The sequence below is a fragment of the Anabrus simplex genome, chromosome 2 (assembly GCF_040414725.1).
Source record: "Anabrus simplex isolate iqAnaSimp1 chromosome 2, ASM4041472v1, whole genome shotgun sequence".
NCBI lineage: Eukaryota > Metazoa > Arthropoda > Insecta > Orthoptera > Tettigoniidae > Anabrus > Anabrus simplex.
In genome coordinates, this window is record NC_090266.1 from 1,000,068,381 (window position 1) to 1,000,089,792 (window position 21,412).

Consider the following 21,412-nt stretch of genomic DNA (forward strand, 5'->3'; position numbering starts at 1 on the left):
TGATGAGGACATACAGACCTATTTAAAATACATGGAAAGTGAAACAGGTTGCAGAAGACTGAGAAAAGAGGACTGTATCATTTAATTTCATGGAAAGAAAGGTACAGCCATTCATATATGGCAATATATTTTGATAACCCATTGTAGCATCTGCCTTAACTGTTTTCTACTCTATTGTGCCCTTTAATATCAAGTGGCTTACAACACATTACCTTAATGCACTATATCCATTGTCATACACTTTATCAAATGACCACTACTCACCACTTTATCTGCTCATATAAACTGTACCAGACCTTTGTACCAGCAGTTACAACACAGAAGCTCCAGTCAGCTAGGATTGGGGAGGAAGCGCAGCTATGACCAACATGTTAGGTATCATTCCAGCATTCACCTGGAGGTGAAGAGGGAAACCATGGAAAACAACTTCTGGAATGTTCGAGACAGAAGGAGAGAGATAGATAGAGAGAGAGAGAGAGAGAGATTTAATCCACTTCTCCTTCAAAGTGTATTTCCTGAGGCTAAGTTTAGCCCCTCCCAGACAGTACCAAATTTGTGGTAGAAACTGAAATGAACTTGTGAAAACTGAGCAGGATGCTGTTATGCTTAATCTTTAGTCCATGGTGGAGGACTGTTTCAAATTTGCTGTTTTGACAAACGTCATAAGCCTCACACCAGAGCCAAAAGAAATTGAAGTAGCCTCCTAAGAGCAAGGAAACTGGCAAGGCTAATGGAAAGTGAACCCACTGAAGTATCAAATATTGATTACATTTATTTTTCTTACATGGCTAATATGTAGGATATGGCACAGGCAAAACGTATAAAAATGAGAGTATTACTGATGGTTTGTGTGTTTGAAGAGTGACACTGCTAAGAGAGAAAAATAAACAGTTAATGTGGATCAGGAATGATGAAAAAGAACATTAAATCATCCTTAGCGTTGGTGGAAGAATTTTCTTTCAAGTGCCCTTAAAAATTGTATGTGCCCAGATAACTTCGTGCTCATTGTTTCGAAAGCCAGTGAGCGAGCGTCCATTCATCCACCCACCCTATTTTCTTGTATACTAATAATCTCTTTGTAGATGCAGTAAAAACTTGATAAGACGCTGTCGAAGGGACTGCATTATCATCGCGCATTAAGTGGGGAGAAACTAAGCAATGTAATTACATAATCTGTACATTTCTCGTTGTAAAGGGGACTATATACTGATGTATAATTTTATTGAAATACAGTAGTTAAATAAAATACAGTACACCAAATTGTTGATATATTATTACATCCTCCTGTCACAGCTGTGGTGATTGAATCAGGTTTTATAATATTGTTCTTAATGCAGACAATGGAATTCCTAATGAATTAGCAAGCTGTTTCTGGTGAATATTAGGGTTTGCATTGTGCTTTCAAAAAATTTCTAATTTATCTGATAAAAAAAAGTGTTTTTCTTTTAACATTCATAATTGTAGCCAAGCCTCAGTACAATAAACACAACTGAAGGGCAACAAAACTGTCCAGGTAAACCAGTAAGGGATGTGATAAAAAGGTTTCTTTTCTCACTTCCTTGTCCACAATGTCTACATTCATATGTAACAACTTGTTTCCATGAAATCCAAAAACTGGCTTCTCCTCTCCTCTACAGTATTAGTCCATCTGTGTAGTCTGTACACAACGCAGACTCGCCGTGGCAAGATTAAGATAAACTGATAGTGAGGTCTGAATGTCAATATACTCTATCTAGCCTTTAGCTTCAGGTAAAGTTTACAGGTTCTTCAGATCTGTAAGTACAATTGCAATGAGGGAGTAAAATTATCCATTACTTATGAACTTTGTTAAAAATTAACCAAAGAATATTCCCTCAAAATATAGTGCCTTAAATGAGAACGAAGTGCAACATAAAAGGGAATTTTATAATGGCTTCCAGGCAAAAAAACGCATACTACGCAGGATAGCATAATAAACAGGATCATCTTATTGAGGTTTTACTGTAGTAAACAATGGTGGTAAATAAATTTATCCAAGGAATTTGGATGTACAAAATTTTTATTAACAAATTCTGAAGATATATGAAATAAACACAATTAATCCACGCATATGTGGTATCATTTGGTGTAAAATTATTGTACCATTAAGATACCTCATATAAATGCAAACTTAATTAATGAAACCAGGTGAAGATACTGCATTTGGCATAAAATCGTTGCATCAATTTGCTTCAGAGTAATCAGAAGATTTCAACAGGGAAGGTGAACATGTACAGATACTGAAAAGGTATTCTTTCTGTTACAAGCTGATAAGAGCACCAGAAGCAAAAGAAATATGAACAACCCACAGTATCTGTCACATCAGCATATAATGGCACACCAGCAAGTCAAGTCTAACATTTTATTGGCTCTTTGTCTTTATTTCTTTGCAGGAATAAATGCTGTGCTGCAATCATTGCACACATCTCTCCGCAAGTCATCTTCATTCCCAACTAACTGTGAGACGAGCTGACTAACTGGATCAGTGGTGGTGGTGCATCTGACTCTCAAGTTCACAGGTTCAACTAAGGTAGTTTTTCTTGAAGGTCAATCAAAAATCTCTGTACTCCACATCATTGTTGATGTGTTAAAGATATCTGGTGATGTGCTGACTGTCACGTGACAAAATTACATTAACCTGGCTATAGTATCCATCGAGCAGAATTCCACTTTCGTTGCTAGACAGCAACAGAACCAGAATGTCAAAATTAGCAGACAGGTTGCCTAGATGACACTATTTCAGAAGGTAAGCAACTCTCTAGCTGAGGCTAAAAAAAAAAAAAAGTGAGATGTCCATTCTACAGAAACGGTTTTCAATCTCCTTCAAACGAATCACGTTCCAAACAAACAATGCCCACTTGCAAATAAGTTCCACAAATGATTTTTATAATGTTATTAGTTTTGCAATCCACTATTCTTGAAGATGGTTTTCAGATAAGTCAAGGTGCTGGAATATTGACGCACATGGGTCCTTTTATGTGCCAGTAAATCGTTCTTTTTTTTTTTTTTTTTTTTTGCTATTTGCTTTACGTCACACCGACACAGATAGGTCTTATGGCGACGATGGGGCAGGAAAGGCCTAGGAATGGGAAGGAAGCATCCGTGGCCTTAATTAAGGTACAGCCCCAGCATTTGCCTGGTGTGAAAATGGGAAACCACGGAAAACCATCTTCAGAGCTGCCGACAGTGGGGTTCGAACCCACTATCTCCCGAATACTGGATATTGGCCGCAATTAAGCGACTACAGCTATCGAGCTCGGTACCAGTAAATCTTCTGACACAAGGGTGACGTATGTGAGCACCTTCAAATACCAACAGACTAAGCAGGGATCGAGTCTACCAACTTGGGGCCAGCGCTCTTCTGCCCGAGACACTCAGCCCAAGTCCAAATATCATGTGTATATTACATGTTACACTCAGCCTGGCCGATGATTTTCAAGTCCATACATGTTGCAATATGTTTCTCACATATTTGGGCACCCAGTACTTGTACTGCTTGCACATATTTGAATTTATTTATTTATTTATTTATTCATTTATTTATTCATTTACTTACTTACTTACTTACTTACTTACTTACTTACTTACTTACTTACTTACTTACTTACTTACTAAAACCTTAAAATGCCAAAGATACCACTTGACCAGAAGTCGCTCTCAAATTAGTTTTTGTGGTTCCCAAGTCTTCCATTAGATCAGACTAAATATTCCCAAACCATTCGTATTCAATCTCGTATGGGAGAAAATATAGTCTATCCTCCTTCCTAGATACGAATGTGGACCCCTTCTGTAAATTTACTTTCAGAATAATTTGGTGATAGTTTTCTGCCATCAGCTGTAAGAGGAAGCATTATGGAACATCTTTGATTCTCATTTTTGATCATGAGGACAACAACCACTAGGTTTTCTCTTCGTATCAGTGGTTCAGTTTTGTAGGATAGAGGTGCTGTTTGATAATAATAATAATAATAATAATAATAATAATAATAATAATAATAATAATAATAATAATAATAATAATAATAATGCCATTTGCTTTATGTCCCACTTGTAACCCGTAGTGGGTGACATGGTACGTGAGCTGCAAGGAAACGTTTAAGTTTTTATTCTGGATGAATCGAACTATTGGACGGCGATCTCAAGAGTGTTTCCTATACATCAAGAAATTGTAATTTTATTTTGTTTTCTTGGTGAAAATGTTTTGTGTATCTCGAGAAATTGTTTTTTTTTTTCTAGGTAAAGACTATCCGAAAATTATTTTGAAAGAAAATTGTTTAGAAACAAACTGTTTGGACATATGAAGAAAAAATGTATTATGTTTTGTGTATCCCAAGAATGTTATGTTTTTTTTTTCTCCTAGGCCAAAAGATTATTGGATAAGACTGTTAAAGAACTTTTTAAAAAATGCCTCAAGATATTTAAGATATTTATTTGATTGTTTCAATTATTCCAGTGATAACTAGAGAACTTGAAGATTGTATAATTTGGTCTTGCTGATTTTATGTTTTAATATTTTGGTCCAGTTTAAAAATGAACTCCCTATACCGACACGTGTAAGAAATTGATGGTTCAATTGTTGCGTAATCAATTTCTTCATGGCTTGTCGTTTGCTTGATGCCCATATAAGGTTAGGGTTTTTGTAATTGGTTGTAATTAGAAGTGTTGTAATTGGTTTAACATGGAGGTGTTTTCCGATTGGCGGTTTGATATCGAACAATTTCCGGTATGACGTGAGGTACGCATGTGCTACCGTTTTCTTGTCATCTTTCGTTTTCGATCTTCGAAGAGGTCGGACGCGCGGTGCGCGCGGTCCGGGCCTACGGGGCCAACCCACCCTAAGGTAAGCACGTTTAATTATCTTAAAATGTTGTAATATGTGATTTTGTTTTTTTCTTTCTAAATTTAACTTTCGTGTGTCTCGGTCTTTCTTCTTAAATTTCGCAAAATGTAAATGTTCTTATTCTGCCAGGAAATCACCTCGGATCTTAGTTTGGGCTATTTCATTTATGCCTCTGTGTTACACGAGGCCACCTTTTGTTTGGAGGTTTTCTTGTTTTAAAAATTTATTTTATCCTTAATGTTGCTATGTGTTAATTTTCCGTCAGGTTGCCTCCAGTAGCTCTGTATAAAGAAATTACGAGAAATGTTAGTAGTCGTCCTATGATGGACCATCCAGAAGATTGTCTGTTATCTGGTTTATGGTTCAAGATTCAAGTTGCAGTTGTATTTCTGTTCCTTTTTCACGATCTGCTTTCTATATGTTTCTTTTCTTTTCTATGTTTTTCTAATTATATCTTATACGAAGGGTATGGGCGAGTACGTTCTTTTCCTTACAACATCCTACGATCTTACTGCCTCATAGGGTCCAAGTCCGCTTTCCACACTATTCCTGTCTGTAGTTGCCATTTAGACCTTTAAGTTTTAAGTATCCTATCCGCATCTTTTATTTCCCTTGCGATTTTATTTTATGTATGTAGCCAACCTTATCCTTGCTTGCTTTGTGTTTTGATAACTTGCGTGATACCGTTAATACCGTATTGCTGGTATCGGAATGATGGTGATGCTTATCTTTTATTATTATTATTATTACTTCGACGTTCACATTTTATGCATCTTTTTGGCCGCAAAAATCAATTCAGGCTACATTTATCAAGCCAGGCTACACCACCAACTACTTTTATGCTTTTCGAAGACGCCAAGGTGCCAGAATTTTGTCCCACAGGAGTTCCTTTCCATGCCAGTAAATCTACAGACGCAAGGCTGATGTATGTGAGCACCTTCAAATACCACCGGACTGAGCCAGGATCGAACCTGCCACATTGGGGTCAGAAGGCCAGCACCTCAACCGTCTGAGTCACTCAGCCCAGCAATGCTGTTTTGATGCCTGGTCTGAGTCTCCCAAACTGAGGAAGTAAGCAACCCTTCTTTTCCTGCTTCCCTCACACAAAGCATTAAAAGTCAACTATTTTATTTGCCAAAAGCATTCAACATGAACATTTCCCTTATAAAATTCTTCACCTGGTTTCAAGTAACTTTGAAATCCAAAACACATCTTCTTCAACTGGCCACTTGTTAGGTAGCAAAATAATCTGAAAAACTAGTTCGTTACTTAAAGTGTGGTTTTCAATTTCTGACAATGTTAAGCCTGAACACTCAATATTGGGGCCTGGTGCCCCATTTCCATAATACTTTATTAACAGTAATACCATTTTACACACAATAGAGAAAAATAAACAAAACAGAACACACTAAAAAGAGAGGTCAGTGGAGTATAAGAAGAAAAATATGTACAGATATATACCAAATACAGTAGAGACAATATGCGACACTTGCGGATTTAGCCTTGTTAAAATAGGAGACAAGTCGCAAGTGGCGCTCCTAGTGGCTTGATCTGAAAATTTGCGCTAAATTCAAATATCAATGGAAATGTATGTACGGAAATGGATAAATGAATTACGTCTAGAAAGGATGTGTTACTAAGATATTAACTTCAAAGTTGCTCAAGCGATTCTGGATAAATGAATGAAGAATTATTTAACACGTAATTATTTAAAGACTGAAATTAGACATATAATCAAGATGTGAAATGGACTGCTGTGAAAGGGCTTGATCTTTCATTTATGCATTACGTTTTTAGCTTTAGAATTCCTGCCTGAACGTTCAGGGCTAGATTTTTCTTTTCTCTCATTTAAAAGCATTGTATCATCATGTTAAAACACTTGTCAACAAAAATATCGGCACATTCCTTACACACATGATTCAATGGATTTACATTTAAGAGCTGGACAATTTTCCTTTTAACTTGTAGCTTACTAACAGAAAGAAAATCTATAAATTTAGCCTCAAAAACATTTAAACTTTCCCTCTAAGCAGTACTTGCCATAATGCCATTACATTAGGGTAAAGCAAACTTGCATCATCATATTGTTTCAACAAAATATGTACATTTCTTAAATCGCCCATATTTTCTTCAGTGATTGACAATGCATTACGGCATTCCAAATGGGGTAACTTGGAACACAACCAGCCACACTCATATGCATATGTATTTTCCTGAATTAAATCAAACCCACAGATCACACCTACAACAACACATCGATATTGAAGGTTAACTGCTGCACTATACAATAAAATATGCGTATTATATTTTAAGCCAGTTAAAATATGGGTCGAGCAGGTCAGAAGATTATGAAGTACTGTAAAAATCTCTTTGTCACTGGAAGAATATATATGCAAACACAATATTACTTACATTTTCTTGTCACGAGGTAACGGAAGAAAGACCGCGCATTCTTCTCTACGTCATAGTTACTGCAGCCAAACACAGCACATATCTTTCCCCTCATGTTGAGAGGAGATATCAAGGAATGACACACGCTACTATTTAATTATGTCAACTCACTGAAAACGCATAAATAACACCAAAATCTTCACACACATATACACGTGCTCTTATGACAGAATCAGTAGTTCTTTTTTTTTTTTTTGCTAGGGGCTTTACGTCGCACCGACACAGATAGGTCTTATGGCGACGATGGGATAGGAAAGGCCTAGGAGTTGGAAGCGGCCGTGGCCTTAATTAAGGTACAGCCCCAGCATTTGCCTGGTGTGAAAATGGGAAACCACGGAAAACCATCTTCAGGGCTGCCGATAGTGGGATTCGAACCTACTATCTCCCGGATGCAAGCTCACAGCCGCGCGCCTCTACGCGCACGGCCAACTCGCCCGGTAATCAGTAGTTCTCAGGTCAATCCGCTAGAGAGAGCTCTAATAGCTGTCCCTCGATATCTCGCTGAGTTTCACAATTAAGTATTTATTTATTTTCCACCTAGTCGATACAATGATTGCTTAAGGCAATTTTTAATGGTCAAAAGTGGTACATGTTTCGTATATTATCAACATCTTCAGCCACATAACACTGTTTAGATGAAAAATATATAAAATTGACAAAGTAATGCTTTAGAGGAAGTGACCTTAAAATTAACATCTTATGTTATATATTTTTCATCTAAACAGTGTTATGTGGCTGAAGATGTTGATAATATACGAAACATGTACCACTTTTGACCATTAAAAATTGCCTTAAGCAATCATTGTATCGACTAGGTGGAAAATAAATAAATACTTAATTGTGAATCTATTGAAGTGCGATACGGACCATGAAGCTGATTTTATGTAATCTCGCTGAGTGTCGCGTATTGTCTACTGTATTTGTATATACACAGGTTATATTACAAGCACAGGAAAGTAATAGTCACTTCTGGAGATTATGTAAGTGATTTCTAAATTTTGACAATGAGCAGTTAAATATATCAATATCCACTTTGTTTAGAAATCTTGACATTCGTTCAATTGGTTCAATTAATGCATAGTTAGTTCTATGCCAATTTGTTGACAATGTATTCTTAAACCTCGTGCATCTGTCTGGTACATGTAGGTTAATTTCTTCAAGGAGCTGTGAAGGAGTGAAGCAATTTAAAAATGAAAAGTGTATCCAGGAATTTATGGCATTGTGACAGGCTATGCAGATTTAAAGACAGTTGTAGGGCTGTATAATCAACATTTTCATATGAGAATCCTGCTCTAAATGAATGTAAACAAAGAAATGTATGCTGTACTGAATCTAATCTATGAATAGAGGTTTGATCAGAAGGGTTCCATACAGGTGAACAGTATTCTAGTACAGGGCATACCATTGATATATACAGCAATCAATAGGTAGCTAAGTTTGAAAATTCTGTGGAATATCTAGTAACACAAGCAGTCTTTGTAATGATTTCTTACAAATATTTTCAATATGTTCATTAAATGATACGTTATAACCGAATAAAACATCAAGGTCATTAACATGTGAAACACGAGTTAGAATGTTGTTATTACTGAATTTTTACTAAAATGATATTTTCTTTTGTTAAAAAAATATTATTTTACATTTTTCATGATTAAGTTTCAACGCATTTCAAATACATTTCTTCTACTGAGTGAGCTGGTTGTGTGGTTAGGGGCGCACAGCCATTTCGAATGTGTTTGCATAAATGATCAATGGAAGTTAACATGAAGTAGACCTATTAGTAAAATATTTATTCATTAAGAAAAAATGTTGAGATCATAGAATACATACAAAGTGCTCATAAAATACAGGATGTTCGGAGATAAGTACAAATAAATTTATGGTAAGCAGGGATGAATGTACACAGTTCGTAAAATAGGATTTTTTAAAAACTTAGTGAATGTTTCTTCAGAGGGAGAAGCTTGAAGTAGAGTTCGATGTTTGTGAGGTACTGTAGATAGTAGCTTCATTTTGTCCCTCGGCTTATACCACCCGCCATACCATGCTTCAGGCAGTGTGCACATGCATAGTGTGTAAGAAGCAATCCCAAGTACATCATTGCACTGCAGCTGTACACATCACTTTACTGCGGTTTCAGGACGTATTCCGCATGCATAATGTGTAAGAAGCAATTATTATTGTATTTTTACAATTGGGTTTACGTTGCACCGACACAGATAGGTCTTATGGTGACAATGGGACAGGAACGGGCTAAGAGTGGGAAGGAAGCGGTCGTGGCCTTAATTAAGGTACAACCCCAGCATTTGCCTGGTGTGAAAATGGGAAACCATGGAAAACCATTTGCAGGACCGCTGACAGTGGGGTTCGAACCCCTATCTCCTAATGCAAGTTCACAGCTGTGCGCCCCTAACCACACAGTCAGCTCATTCAGTAGAAGCAATTCTAACGCGGGTGCACCATCCTCAGTAAATATCAGGTGTCACGATACCGTGGTAAAACTCTTACCGTGGTTTCTTGACGCTCGTTTTTCAAGCTATTATTTACCTTGGAAGTGATTCAAAGTAGTATTCAGAAGGCAGTGATGAGGCATCTTAACCATCTTTCTCATACATATTTTTAGATGTGTTTTAATTGTGTAAATTGTTGTTTGTGAACTTGCAACAAGTTTCCTCATTTTTATAACACTTTGACTAGAGTAATCAGGATCCTGATTTTTATCCTCTAGGCTTGAGATCACGGCTGATGATGCCCATTAAATGGGCGAAACATGTCCCGTTAAATTAGTATGACAAGATGTAAATCTTAATTTTAAGAACCCGAAGTGTATTGAATAGATGGATCTCCATAAACTTTTGTAACACTTGAATTAAGTGGTATGTTCCGAGCTGTTAGTGGAGAGATTGCGTTGGATGACATCAGTAGGCAAATAAGTTTGAGTGGTGTCTGTAACAGTAGGAAAGATCACAATATGAAGATAGAGCTGGAGTTCAAGAGGACAAATTGGGGCAAATATTCGTTTATAGCAAGGGGAGTTAGGGATTGCAGGAAGATGTTCAACAAATTTCCAATTTCTTTGCAATCATTTAAGAAAAGGCTAAAAAAACAACAGATAGGGAATCTGCCACCTGGACGACTGCCCTAAATGCAGATCAGTAGTGATTGAGTTCGACAGTCACTTGTCTTTAATTTATCCAGAAAGCAGTGATATTTTAGACAGTCATGTGCCTCTAATTTATCCAGTTTCCAGTTGTTTACATTTTGTCTGGAATAGTCAGCTGTCTTTTTATTTCTAGAATGAATATTATTTTACACTTGTATAAAAAAGTTTTATAATCATTTTTCTCCTTGTCAACATCATTGTAGTCATTTTTATCATGTCTTCCATTACAACCATTTATTTCTAAGAAGAATTAATTTTGCTTCATTAGGTTAGTTTAGGTTAAGTTATTAGTATCAGCCGATATGGAAACGGAAGGGCAAATGAGAATGTCAAATGTTAGTGCATTTGAAACTGAAATGCTTACTGACTCAGATTACTTCTTGGCGAAACCAGATTATTTCTATGAGTTGGGAACTCGAGTTGGTCACCTATTAATTGTAACAAGGACACCACAGTCTCCTCTCTGTTCATCATCCTCAAGATATTGCACATATACGATATGTGGTGCCTAATCCATTTTAACGATAAATTCACGCACTTTGGATGCACGCAATGTGAGGTTGTATCGCTCACTCACGACCAGTACTTTTAAATCAGATCACGACACTTCTGATGCACGTAATATACAACTTACTCGTGAGGTTATGTAGCGTACATAGGCCTTACAGCCTCGGTTAGCTGCTTAATCACTCGCTCACGACCGGTTAAATCTTAACCGCGGTAAAACGTCAATGCAACAGACATTAAGTACATCACTTCACTGCGTCTTCAGGATGCACACACATGCATAATGTGCAAGAAACAGTTCCGAGTACATCACTGCACTGCAGCTTCAGGTAAGTATAAGTTACAAGAAAACATTTTACATACAAGAAAACATTTTAATGCTGGAAAATATTGTAATGTGTGTCAGCAAAAGCCAAAAGTCAGTCATAATTAAGTTCTACATGAGCAACAAATATCAAATTTTTAACTTCATTTTTTTAAATCTTTGAAATAGGACATTACTTTGATGTCATGTGCATTCAGCGCCCAGCCAATAACCAGCAGAAAAATATTTGTAATCATCTCCTAAACATCCTGTATATTTGCAACAGACTGGAATAGTGTGTGAGATCAGTGCTGATACTGAGTATGCTGATATGAAATGCTAGTTTTCAAAATAAGACCACTACTCAAAGATTCATATTTCCAAACCCACTCTGAACAGTACTATTAATTCATTTTCAGTCGATAATATACACTTCAGATTATACTTAACATTGTAATAATTCATGAATCACAATGATTAGGGTTAAAATGCTAGAGAAAATGAATGGCAGCACCCACACAAACATTTTTTTCATACCAGCGATCTCGATTAAATAGACTTCGGTATTAATGGACATAATTCAACAAATAAACACAGAAAATGAAAATATCTTACAAAAAGAAAAGGTATGGGCAACAATCAGTAGCAATAGACAGTGTTTATAATTTGCACTTCGAGTATATTCATGAATATTCATCATATTTTGTGCACATGTGTAATTTTTCTCCATGTGCTTTGTCCGGTAGCATAGCATCTCATGTCAATAACAGAAGAATAGCATTGCTAAGAATGTCAGCAAACAAGCACAAGATATTCAGGTTCCATTTGGATAATTTTTGGTGTATCAGTTAATATGTCTCGAGGTAAAAGAAAACGAGTAAACGAGTGAACTTGAAGACAACATAGAAACTGGAATTAAAAAGTACGCTGGAAAGTGGTGCAACCATTGCTCAAGTCTGTGAACTTTACAAAGGGGAAAAAAGCAAATGGTCCAGGACATTAACAGAAAGAGAAGATAATACGACTAAGTTTACACTAAAAATGAAGACGTATGACAAGTGTGAGTGTTAAGAAACATGTGCAGTTGGCTATACCTAACAAAATAGAAGAAACTGTTTATAAGCAATTTATTCGACAGGTGGTCTAGAGGCGTTGTTCATGGTGAAGAACGCAGGTTGACAATTGAAAATCTGCACGACACATAGGCATACAGTTCCAGGCAAATGATAGGAGGATTTGGCGCTTTAGTAAACAACATGCCATTATGAATAGGCAAACGTGGCGAAGCACAGAACGTCGACAGTGAATAAGCTGAGCCCTTCAGAAAGTATATAAATGATGCAGCTGAATCTGAGGGGCTTACTTTATTTTAATTTTACCATGCTGATGAAACTGCTTAGTTTTATCATGCTGTTCCTGAGAACACACTCCCAAACAAGAAACTGTACAACTGGCCAAGCCGAAAACTGAACAAGGAATTACAACCATGCTTTGTGCTAATGCAGATGGCATGGATCATTTCAACTTGATGGTAGATGATACTACTTGTGACTGTCTGGCCGAGGATCAAGTTGCCATTACCAAACTTAACATCCAAAAGGGGGACCACCAGCCATGGGTGGAGGAGACCTCCTTTTGGAGGCCAGGTGAAGCCTTTCTGTACGAAATGACACATAAATTCACCAGAAAGGAGAGCACAGTCAGTGGTTTAGATGGCAGAAGAAGACCCCAGCCCCAATGCAGATACGCTCTCTTGTCAGCAACGTCTGTACTTCAGTGAATCGGTTGCAAAAGGCATATGTACTCCTGAGAAGTGATCGAAAGTTACACCTGGCTGTAGGTAAATGATGCCTCTGGGAGTAGCGACCCCACCGTAATAATAGTCTAAACGAAGATGGTACCATTAAACTTGCTTCGGAAAAGGTTAGGGCGCACCCCACAAGCCATGCGCAGTTCCTTAGGTGATGAGGGAACTGCGAAAAATGGGCAACCAGCAGCCAACATCATGAAGGTGGGCATAATTAACCTTACGACCCCGATAGGAAAGGCAGAAGTAGTGGTGGATTTTATGGAGAAAGAGGGTAGAGAAATGATGGGGTTCAGCAAAGTTAAATGGAAGGGGAAAGGAAAGAAGAGATTGAGGAAAGGTTATACACTGTACTGGAGTAGTGGCCGAGAGGCAAAAAATTGAGTGGGTCTGATAATTTCAAAACAGGTGGAGGAGTATGTGGATATGGACGAGTACATCAGCAGCAAGATAATAAAAATTAGACTGAGAATGAGGAACGATGCTAAGGACTTCATACAAGGAATAGGAAATATGGAAATATGGAAGATGAAAGGTCCAAATTCAAAAGCGCATTTGTAAGTGGGGCAGAGGGACGAGTACATCTGCAGCAAGATAATAAAAATTAGACTGAGAATGAAGAACGATGCTAAGGACTTCATACAAGGAATAGGAAATATGGAAATATGGAAGATGAAAGTTCCAAATTCAAAAGCGCATTTGTAAGTGGGGCAGAGAGAGCCAGTGTTAGAAGATCGACGATTGAAAAAAAAAAGAAGCCGCTGTGGTGGAATGAGATGAGACAAGTTGTGAAAGAAAAGAAAGCATGGCAAGAATGGAATACAGATAAAAAAAAGAAGAAAGCAAAAGGAAGTACCTTGATAATAAAAGGAAATGAAAACATTTGTAAAAGAAGTTGGGAAGAATTTACACAAAAGATGAAAATAGAATGCCGAATGAAATTATATGAAGTAATATTGGATGGGCAAAATAAAGCTGGCCTAGTAAATATTTATAAGAGTCACCGACCCGGAATAGACCCTTGTTAATGAACAAGAGAACTGCCCATCACAGGAAATGCTTGAAACCGTGATTTTGATCACCATGTAACATGTCTGCATGCGCCCATCTCCCACATGCTGTCTCACGAATATGTTGCTGTGGCATTACATGTGAGTGAGTGATAGCAGCAGACATGTTTAGTGACCAGTTAAATACAACACACACTGGTGCTCATGATAGAGCAGCAAGTGTTCACTGTCGAGTGTTATGCAAAGCACAATTCGCGGAACCTGTGCGGAACTGTTTGTGCAAGAGTTTAAGGCTCGTAGTGTTTTGGCAAAATATCCAGCAATGTCTGCAATGTCTGCAATGCAAAACTTAGTGGCAAAATGGTGTGAAATGGACTCTGTAGTGAATAAAAACCAAAACTATCTGAAAAGAGTTCGAACAACAAAAAACATTGCTGGAGTGAAGGAAAGCCTGGAATGAAGTCCAATGAAATTCCAACGCTGATTATCTGTGCAAGTGGGAAATAAAGAGGTCGTCGTGTCAAAACATTATCAAAAAGGACCTGCATCTGTATCCTTACAAATTTACTATTATGCATGCATTAAAAAGTCCAGAAGAACCTTTGCCTGTTGAGTTCTGCCGGCAGTTTCTGAGTGAAGTGGAGTCAGGACTCAGTTTTTCATTTCTTCAGATGAGGCCTGGTTCAGCCTGTCAGGGAATGTGAACTCACAGATCACGTGCCATTACGCCATCAGTACATCGAAAAGCCACTGCATAATCTCAAGATTGGCAATGTTCAGTGTCCGCATCGTAACACGATTCTTTCACAAAGTTGTTAACAGTCTGGACATACAGGTTAGTGTTTAATCCATATGTAGAACTCACAGAAGATGAACGACTGTATGGATAATTTCAGCAAGACGGAGCAACAGCACACAGTGCATTGACAAGCTTGTCACGAGTGCATGAGGGTGTTCAGTGAGAAGAGGAGAATTAGCACAGGCAGTGCAATCGAATGGTCAACTTGATCGCCCGATCTCTCTCCCTGTAATTTTTACCTATAGGATAAATTGAAGCGTCATGTGTACTCCAATAATCCTTACACACTGGAAGAGCTACAGCAGAACATTTAAAACGCTACTGCTGCTATCCCTCAGGCAGAGCTGCTAGGTGTGTTGCACAGTTTGATAAATCGAGCACAGCACTGCATCGAGGTCAACGGTGGCCATTTCCAGCATATTCTGTGATGTTCTTTAACAAGGGTCAATCCTGCATCAGTCCTACTGTACATATTTTCCAAGACATTTTTATTTTGTCCATCCTGTACGAAGAAAGAGTTTATACAAAGCTGATGAAAGAGGAAGATGGAGAGTAGATTACATATCCAAAAGAAATAAAGAGAAGATGGAAGGAGTACTTTGATAAACTGCTGAATGTGAGAAAATATGGAGGATATGGTAGCAATACAGTGTGATGACTCAACAGTAGTAGATGATATAACAATATTAGAGATGGAATAAGCAGTCTGTAAAAGGAAAATGGGGAAAGCACTAGGGATGGATGAAATGAGTGTGGAAACAACAAAGGCTGCTGGACCTACTGGACAACAATGGGTGTAAAGATTGTTAAAAGTGCATGTGGAAACAGAAATGTCTGCCAGAAGACTGGAAAAAGGGGAAATATTACCAGTCTTTAAGGGGGAGAAAAAAGGGAGTGATAACTATAGGTGAATAACACTTAACACAAATAGTAAAAATGTTGGAAACGATATTAGAGAGGAGAATGAGAAGAAAGGTAAGAAGGAGAGTTCCAAGAGGAACAGGACTTTACAAGTGGAAGATCTACAGTGGACCCAATCTTCAGCATGAGGCAATTAATGGAAATGAATTGGGAATATGAAAAGGATCTATAGATCTAACAAAGGCATACAATAGTTCCCAGGTAGAGGGCTTGGGAAACCATGGTCAAAAAGAGACTAGGTACACAAACTGTTAAAATGGTGCAAGTATTGTACAACAAATGCGTCAGCAGCATACAGACTCCGCTTGGAAAGGCAGAATGGTTTAAAAATGAAACTGGACTAAGAGAGGGGAGTGTGCTGTCACCTCTTTTGTTTCTAATGGTTATGGACAAAATTGTAAAGGAAACAAAGGAAGCATTTGGGAATAGGGAGATGAAGTTATTACTATTTGCAGATGATATTGAGGTCTGGGGAACAAACCGCAAAGAAGTACAAGAACAACATGATGCACAGAACAAGAAAATTGAAAAAGTGAGAAGTATGGTATGAAATTAGTGCAGGGAAAAGCAAGACCATGGTGATATCAAAACGAGAAAGACAAGGGAAAGTCATTGTGAAAAGTGGTGGTCGAAGCCCTGAAATTGTTGACAGTTTCAAATACCTAGGGAGTGCTAGGGAGTGAATTTATGCAAAATACAAGGCTGGACATGGAGATTAGCAAGAGGATGCAACAAGGCAATGCATTCTACCAGAGTGTAAGAAACCTTGTCTGGAATAAGGAAGTACCACAGAAGTGTAGAGATAGTGTTAGTGTACAAAATGTATTATGCAAACATATTGTCTTATATGGCTGAGACCTGGACAATGACACAAGTAGGGAGGAGAGTAGAATTCAAGACAGCAAAATGAAATACCTAAGAAATATGATAGAAAAGACAGGTTGAGAAACAAAGATGAGAGAAAGAAGATTGGAATGGAAAACCTAAATGAGAGAATTGACAGGAGTAAACTGAAATGGTTTGGACATGTAAACAGGATGGAGGAGAAATACCAAAACACATAATGGAGATAAAATTCGAGGGAAAGAGAGTGAGAGGGAGACCTAGAACAAGATGGGTCAATTCAATAATGAGGAGTGGTAGAAGAAGAAACCTGGACTGTAGGGATGGGACAATTGGTTACTTTCCAGTATCATGTTCCTGTGTACCCATTACACTGTAGTATTAGGTTGGAGTATTAGGATATAAAAGTAACATAAGATAAGTTACAGGTCTAAGTCTGGGAGGAACATTCACTATACCTGCTGTCTCTTGCAGTCGCTAGCCTCACCTTCATAAGTACATGAATAGCAGTACAATATCTTCATCTTTCTTTCCTCTCTCCCACTGTCCCTTTCACCATCTGGTCGCTCATATTCTTCACTGTTCCTAGATAATTTTTGCAATGACCCATTCACACTCCCAGAACTAATACTTCAAATCCTTCATAATTATACAAAAAGCAGTGTGACTGCTAGGTAACTATGTATTCCTTGATGTGCAAGATCTGTGGTTAAACAGGCACTGAGATCCGGTTTTATAAAATACATTGATGAACAAGTGTTGCACACAGTTCATATGCTGCCGGAATGAGGAAATAGTCCTCCTATCAGGCAAAATGTAAACAGAGTTTAATCCAAATCTTAAACTTTTTTACGCCTCACCGACACACACATCTCATGGTGACGATGGGACGGGGCAGGACAGAACTAGGAAGGAAGAGGCCTAACTAAGAAACAGCCCCCTGCACTTGTTGGTGTGAACATGGGAAACAACCAAAAACCATATTCAGGATTGCCAACACTGGGGTTGGAACCCACCATCTCCCGAATACAAGCTAACAGCTATTGCAAGTAATGAAAATCATTTTATTTTCCGTATTGAAAGAATCTCAATAATAATAATATAAAAGAATTTATTGGACTCCAACCTATTCAATACATTACTGGATGTTAACATTTTTAGTTAAACATCGTTAAAATGGAGACATGTTTCGCCCTCCATGTGGGGCATCATCAGTCATATCAAAGTACCTCAAAATTAAACCAGACGTCTGGTTGGAAATTATGAGCAATATTTGTAAGAAAGAATACATTAAAAACACGTACAAAGTCCTATCCAAAACAAAATAACAACAGACTAGTTACACATAGTAAAATACGCTAGTGGTTTCTTAATATTAAAATGAGGTTATCATATGCACAGTATAAAAATGGAAGTAATCAAAGTCCGTATGATATTGAGTTCGATGGTAGTTCTGCGTAGTATATACAAATGTTGGCAAAATAAAACACAATTTATAATTACTGTACACTTATTTCTAATTGTTAAAAATGATGAGGTAAAACATTCCAATTTGACTATTTGTAATTTGGCTCCAACCAAAATAATTCGCCCTAGGATTCATGAGGTAGTCAAACTCCGTTGGTCACTCTCTATTTGAATGGAGTGCACAGTGCAAGTGAACAGCTTTTGTTGATTATAAAACGAGGCTGTGCTAAGACAGAGTTAAAACAACACCAGCTTCAAATGAAGATAGTTAAAAACATCATTAGGTTGTTCCTAGTTGACTAAAAATTTGCGTATATTTTGTTGTTGAAGTGTGGGAAGGTCAGTTGTTGGTTGAATGGGCAACGGTCGAAAAATGTTGTGCAGTGCAATCCGGTGTTTGAGCTGTCCTACATGTGAAGGAAATCTGAAAATGGAGGATTTGTCTTAATTAGTTAAGTGAAATGACGGAAAAAGAAAAGAAACGGGAAATCATTGAGAAATGAAAAATGTGAAAGTTAAAAATTTACCTTGAAAGCTGTTGAGCTGTTGCCTAATTGTTAGGAGGTTTGTGGAGCACTGACTGTCGCTAATGTCCTGCTCCTCGTATTGTACGTGTGACGTCTTAGAGGAGGGGAGTGGATTTGAGAAGGCGGCGCTGTGGGTATGTGATTGGCGCTTGGGGAGGAGTTGTGTGTATTGGAGGGAGAATAGGGGCGTGATGAGTTGAGCGGCTTAGTGGGGGTGCTTGGAGAGCTTGTTTTGAGGATGTTAACAAGTCTTTTGTCTTTCAGATTTAAACTATTGAGCGAAAATATTAATTGTTCGTAAAGAGGGCTTCGGTTGTCTATTGGATCATTTAAATTCTTATTCTTATTATATTTTTGGTCCAAAAAAATGTATAAATTTTCGAACTCGGTCATGAGCCTGCCTTTATCTAGTCTTTTTAAAATTTGGAGATCCTGTTCGATTGTGGTAAAGCTATGTCCGGTGTCTTTCATATGGATGCTCATGGCTGAGTGTTTATTGTGCTTTTGGGCATTGAAATGTTCTGCATATCTAATTGCGAGTTCGAAAATTTATACATTTTTTTGGACCAAAAATATAATAAGAATAAGAATTTAAATGATCCAATAGACAACCGAAGCCCTCTTTACGAACAATTAATATTTTCGCTCAATAGTTTAAATCTGAAAGACAAAAGACTTGTTAACATCCTCAAAACAAGCTCTCCAAGCACCCCCACTAAGCCGCTCAACTCATCACGCCCCTATTCTCCCTCCAATACACACAACTCCTCCCCAAGCGCCAATCACATACCCACAGCGCCGCCTTCTCAAATCCACTCCCCTCCTCTAAGACGTCACACGTACAATACGAGGAGCAGGACATTAGCGACAGTCAGTGCTCCACAAACCTCCTAACAATTAGGCAACAGCTCAACAGCTTTCAAGGTAAATTTTTAACTTTCACATTTTTCATTTCTCAATGATTTCCCGTTTCTTTTCTTTTTCCGTCATTTCACTTAACTAATTAAGACAAATCCTCCATTTTCAGATTTCCTTCACATGTAGGACAGCTCAAACACCGGATTGCACTGCACAACATTTTTCGACCGTTGCCCATTCAACCAACAACTGACCTTCCCACACTTCAACAACAAAATATACGCAAATTTTTAGTCAACTAGGAACAACCTAATGATGTTTTTAACTATCTTCATTTGAAGCTGGTGTTGTTTTAACTCTGTCTTAGCACAGCCTCGTTTTATAATCAACAAAAGCTGTTCACTTGCACTGTGCACTCCATTCAAATAGAGAGTGACCAACGGAGTTTGACTACCTCATGAATCCTAGGGCGAATTATTTTGGTTGGAGCCAAATTACAAATAGTCAAATTGGAATGTTTTACCTCATCATTTTTAACAATTAGAAATAAGTGTACAGTAATTATAAATTGTGTTTTATTTTGCCAACATTTGTATATACTACGCAGAACTACCATCGAACTCAATATCATACGGACTTTGATTACTTCCATTTTTATACTGTGCATATGATAACCTCATTTTAATATTAAGAAACCACTAGCGTATTTTACTATGTGTAACTAGTCTGTTGTTATTTTGTTTTGGATAGGACTTTGTACGTGTTTTTAATGTATTCTTTCTTACAAATATTGCTCATAATTTCCAACCAGACGTCTGGTTTAATTTTGAGGTACTTTGATATGACTGATGATGCCCCACATGGAGGGCGAAACATGTCTCCATTTTAACGATGTTTAACTAAAAATGTTAACATCCAGTAATGTATTGAATAGGTTGGAGTCCAATAAATTCTTTTATATTATTATTATTGAGCTAACAGCTATGTGGCCCAAAGAATGCAGCCATCTTGCTCGATAAGTCCAGTATAAAAGGCTCAAAAATATTCACCTTCCGACACAGAAAATGGTTGTAAATATGCGATAAACAACTATGCAAGTGGCTTGTCCAGCTTCTTCTTTCTGTATATCACTCCTTTTCTTTTTTACTTGTAAAAATTATGATAGCAGCTGTCACTGCACTGCCCCACAGGTTGCAGTGGACGATGAAGTTTCAGGAGGGACAGATACACGTAAAGGCACTCGCGATGGCTTTTCAGGACCTGAAATTTTAGTACCATGCACACTATCAGAACTACATGAACAAGTATAATTTTTATATATTCAGCTGTTTGGATCAAAGTCAACCGGGGGTTGGATCCATAGATTTGTGACATGAAACAGATGGTATCTGCGAAGGCGAACATCTCTGTCAGAGAATGCTAATGATATAGATGTTGATCTCCATAGGGAATCTGAAATATTTGTCCCGAAAAAGTAAATTTATAATACCAACTAGCTGATGTACCAGTGCTTCACTACGGAATTCTAAAGTGTAGGCTATACAGAATTCTAGGTTAGGTAGTGTAAACGTTGTGAGCAAGATTGTATGAAGTTGCATAGCTCTTAACGTTGCCCTAGAAACACGACGGGGAAGTCACCAACGTCTTTTCTCATATGAAGACTGGGTTAGGGAATTTTCATTGTAATGGTAGGCCAGCTTGCCTACCATCAGTCACAATCAGGTTGGGGAGTTTTAATTATAATGGCAGACACTCTCCGCCTGCCTTTATAGATTCTCAGAGACTCTCTTAGTGATTTTCCAACTGAAATGAACATGGGTCATTACAATGACGTCAGTAGGAATGGTGCGATTAAAAGCAATGCTTTCATATGAAATACTCGATCAAATAAAAACCCACA

General features: G+C 37.7%; 1 protein-coding gene across 3 annotated transcripts in view; it reads right to left on the bottom strand.

Annotated features, from left to right (window-relative positions):
- LOC136864624 (MOB kinase activator-like 4) overlaps positions 1-21,412 on the bottom strand; it is a 254,865-nt gene that overhangs the window by 101,186 nt on the left and 132,267 nt on the right. Inside the window, exon 5 of one of the 3 annotated variants that reach the window (XM_067141864.2) lies at positions 276-394. The exons of the other annotated variants lie outside the window; for them this stretch is intronic. Within the exon in view, the coding sequence (XP_066997965.1) occupies positions 335-394 (60 nt within the window). The 3' untranslated portion in view covers positions 276-334. Of the gene's footprint in view, positions 1-275; positions 395-21,412 lie in introns of those variants that run through there. 3 annotated transcript variants of the gene reach the window in all.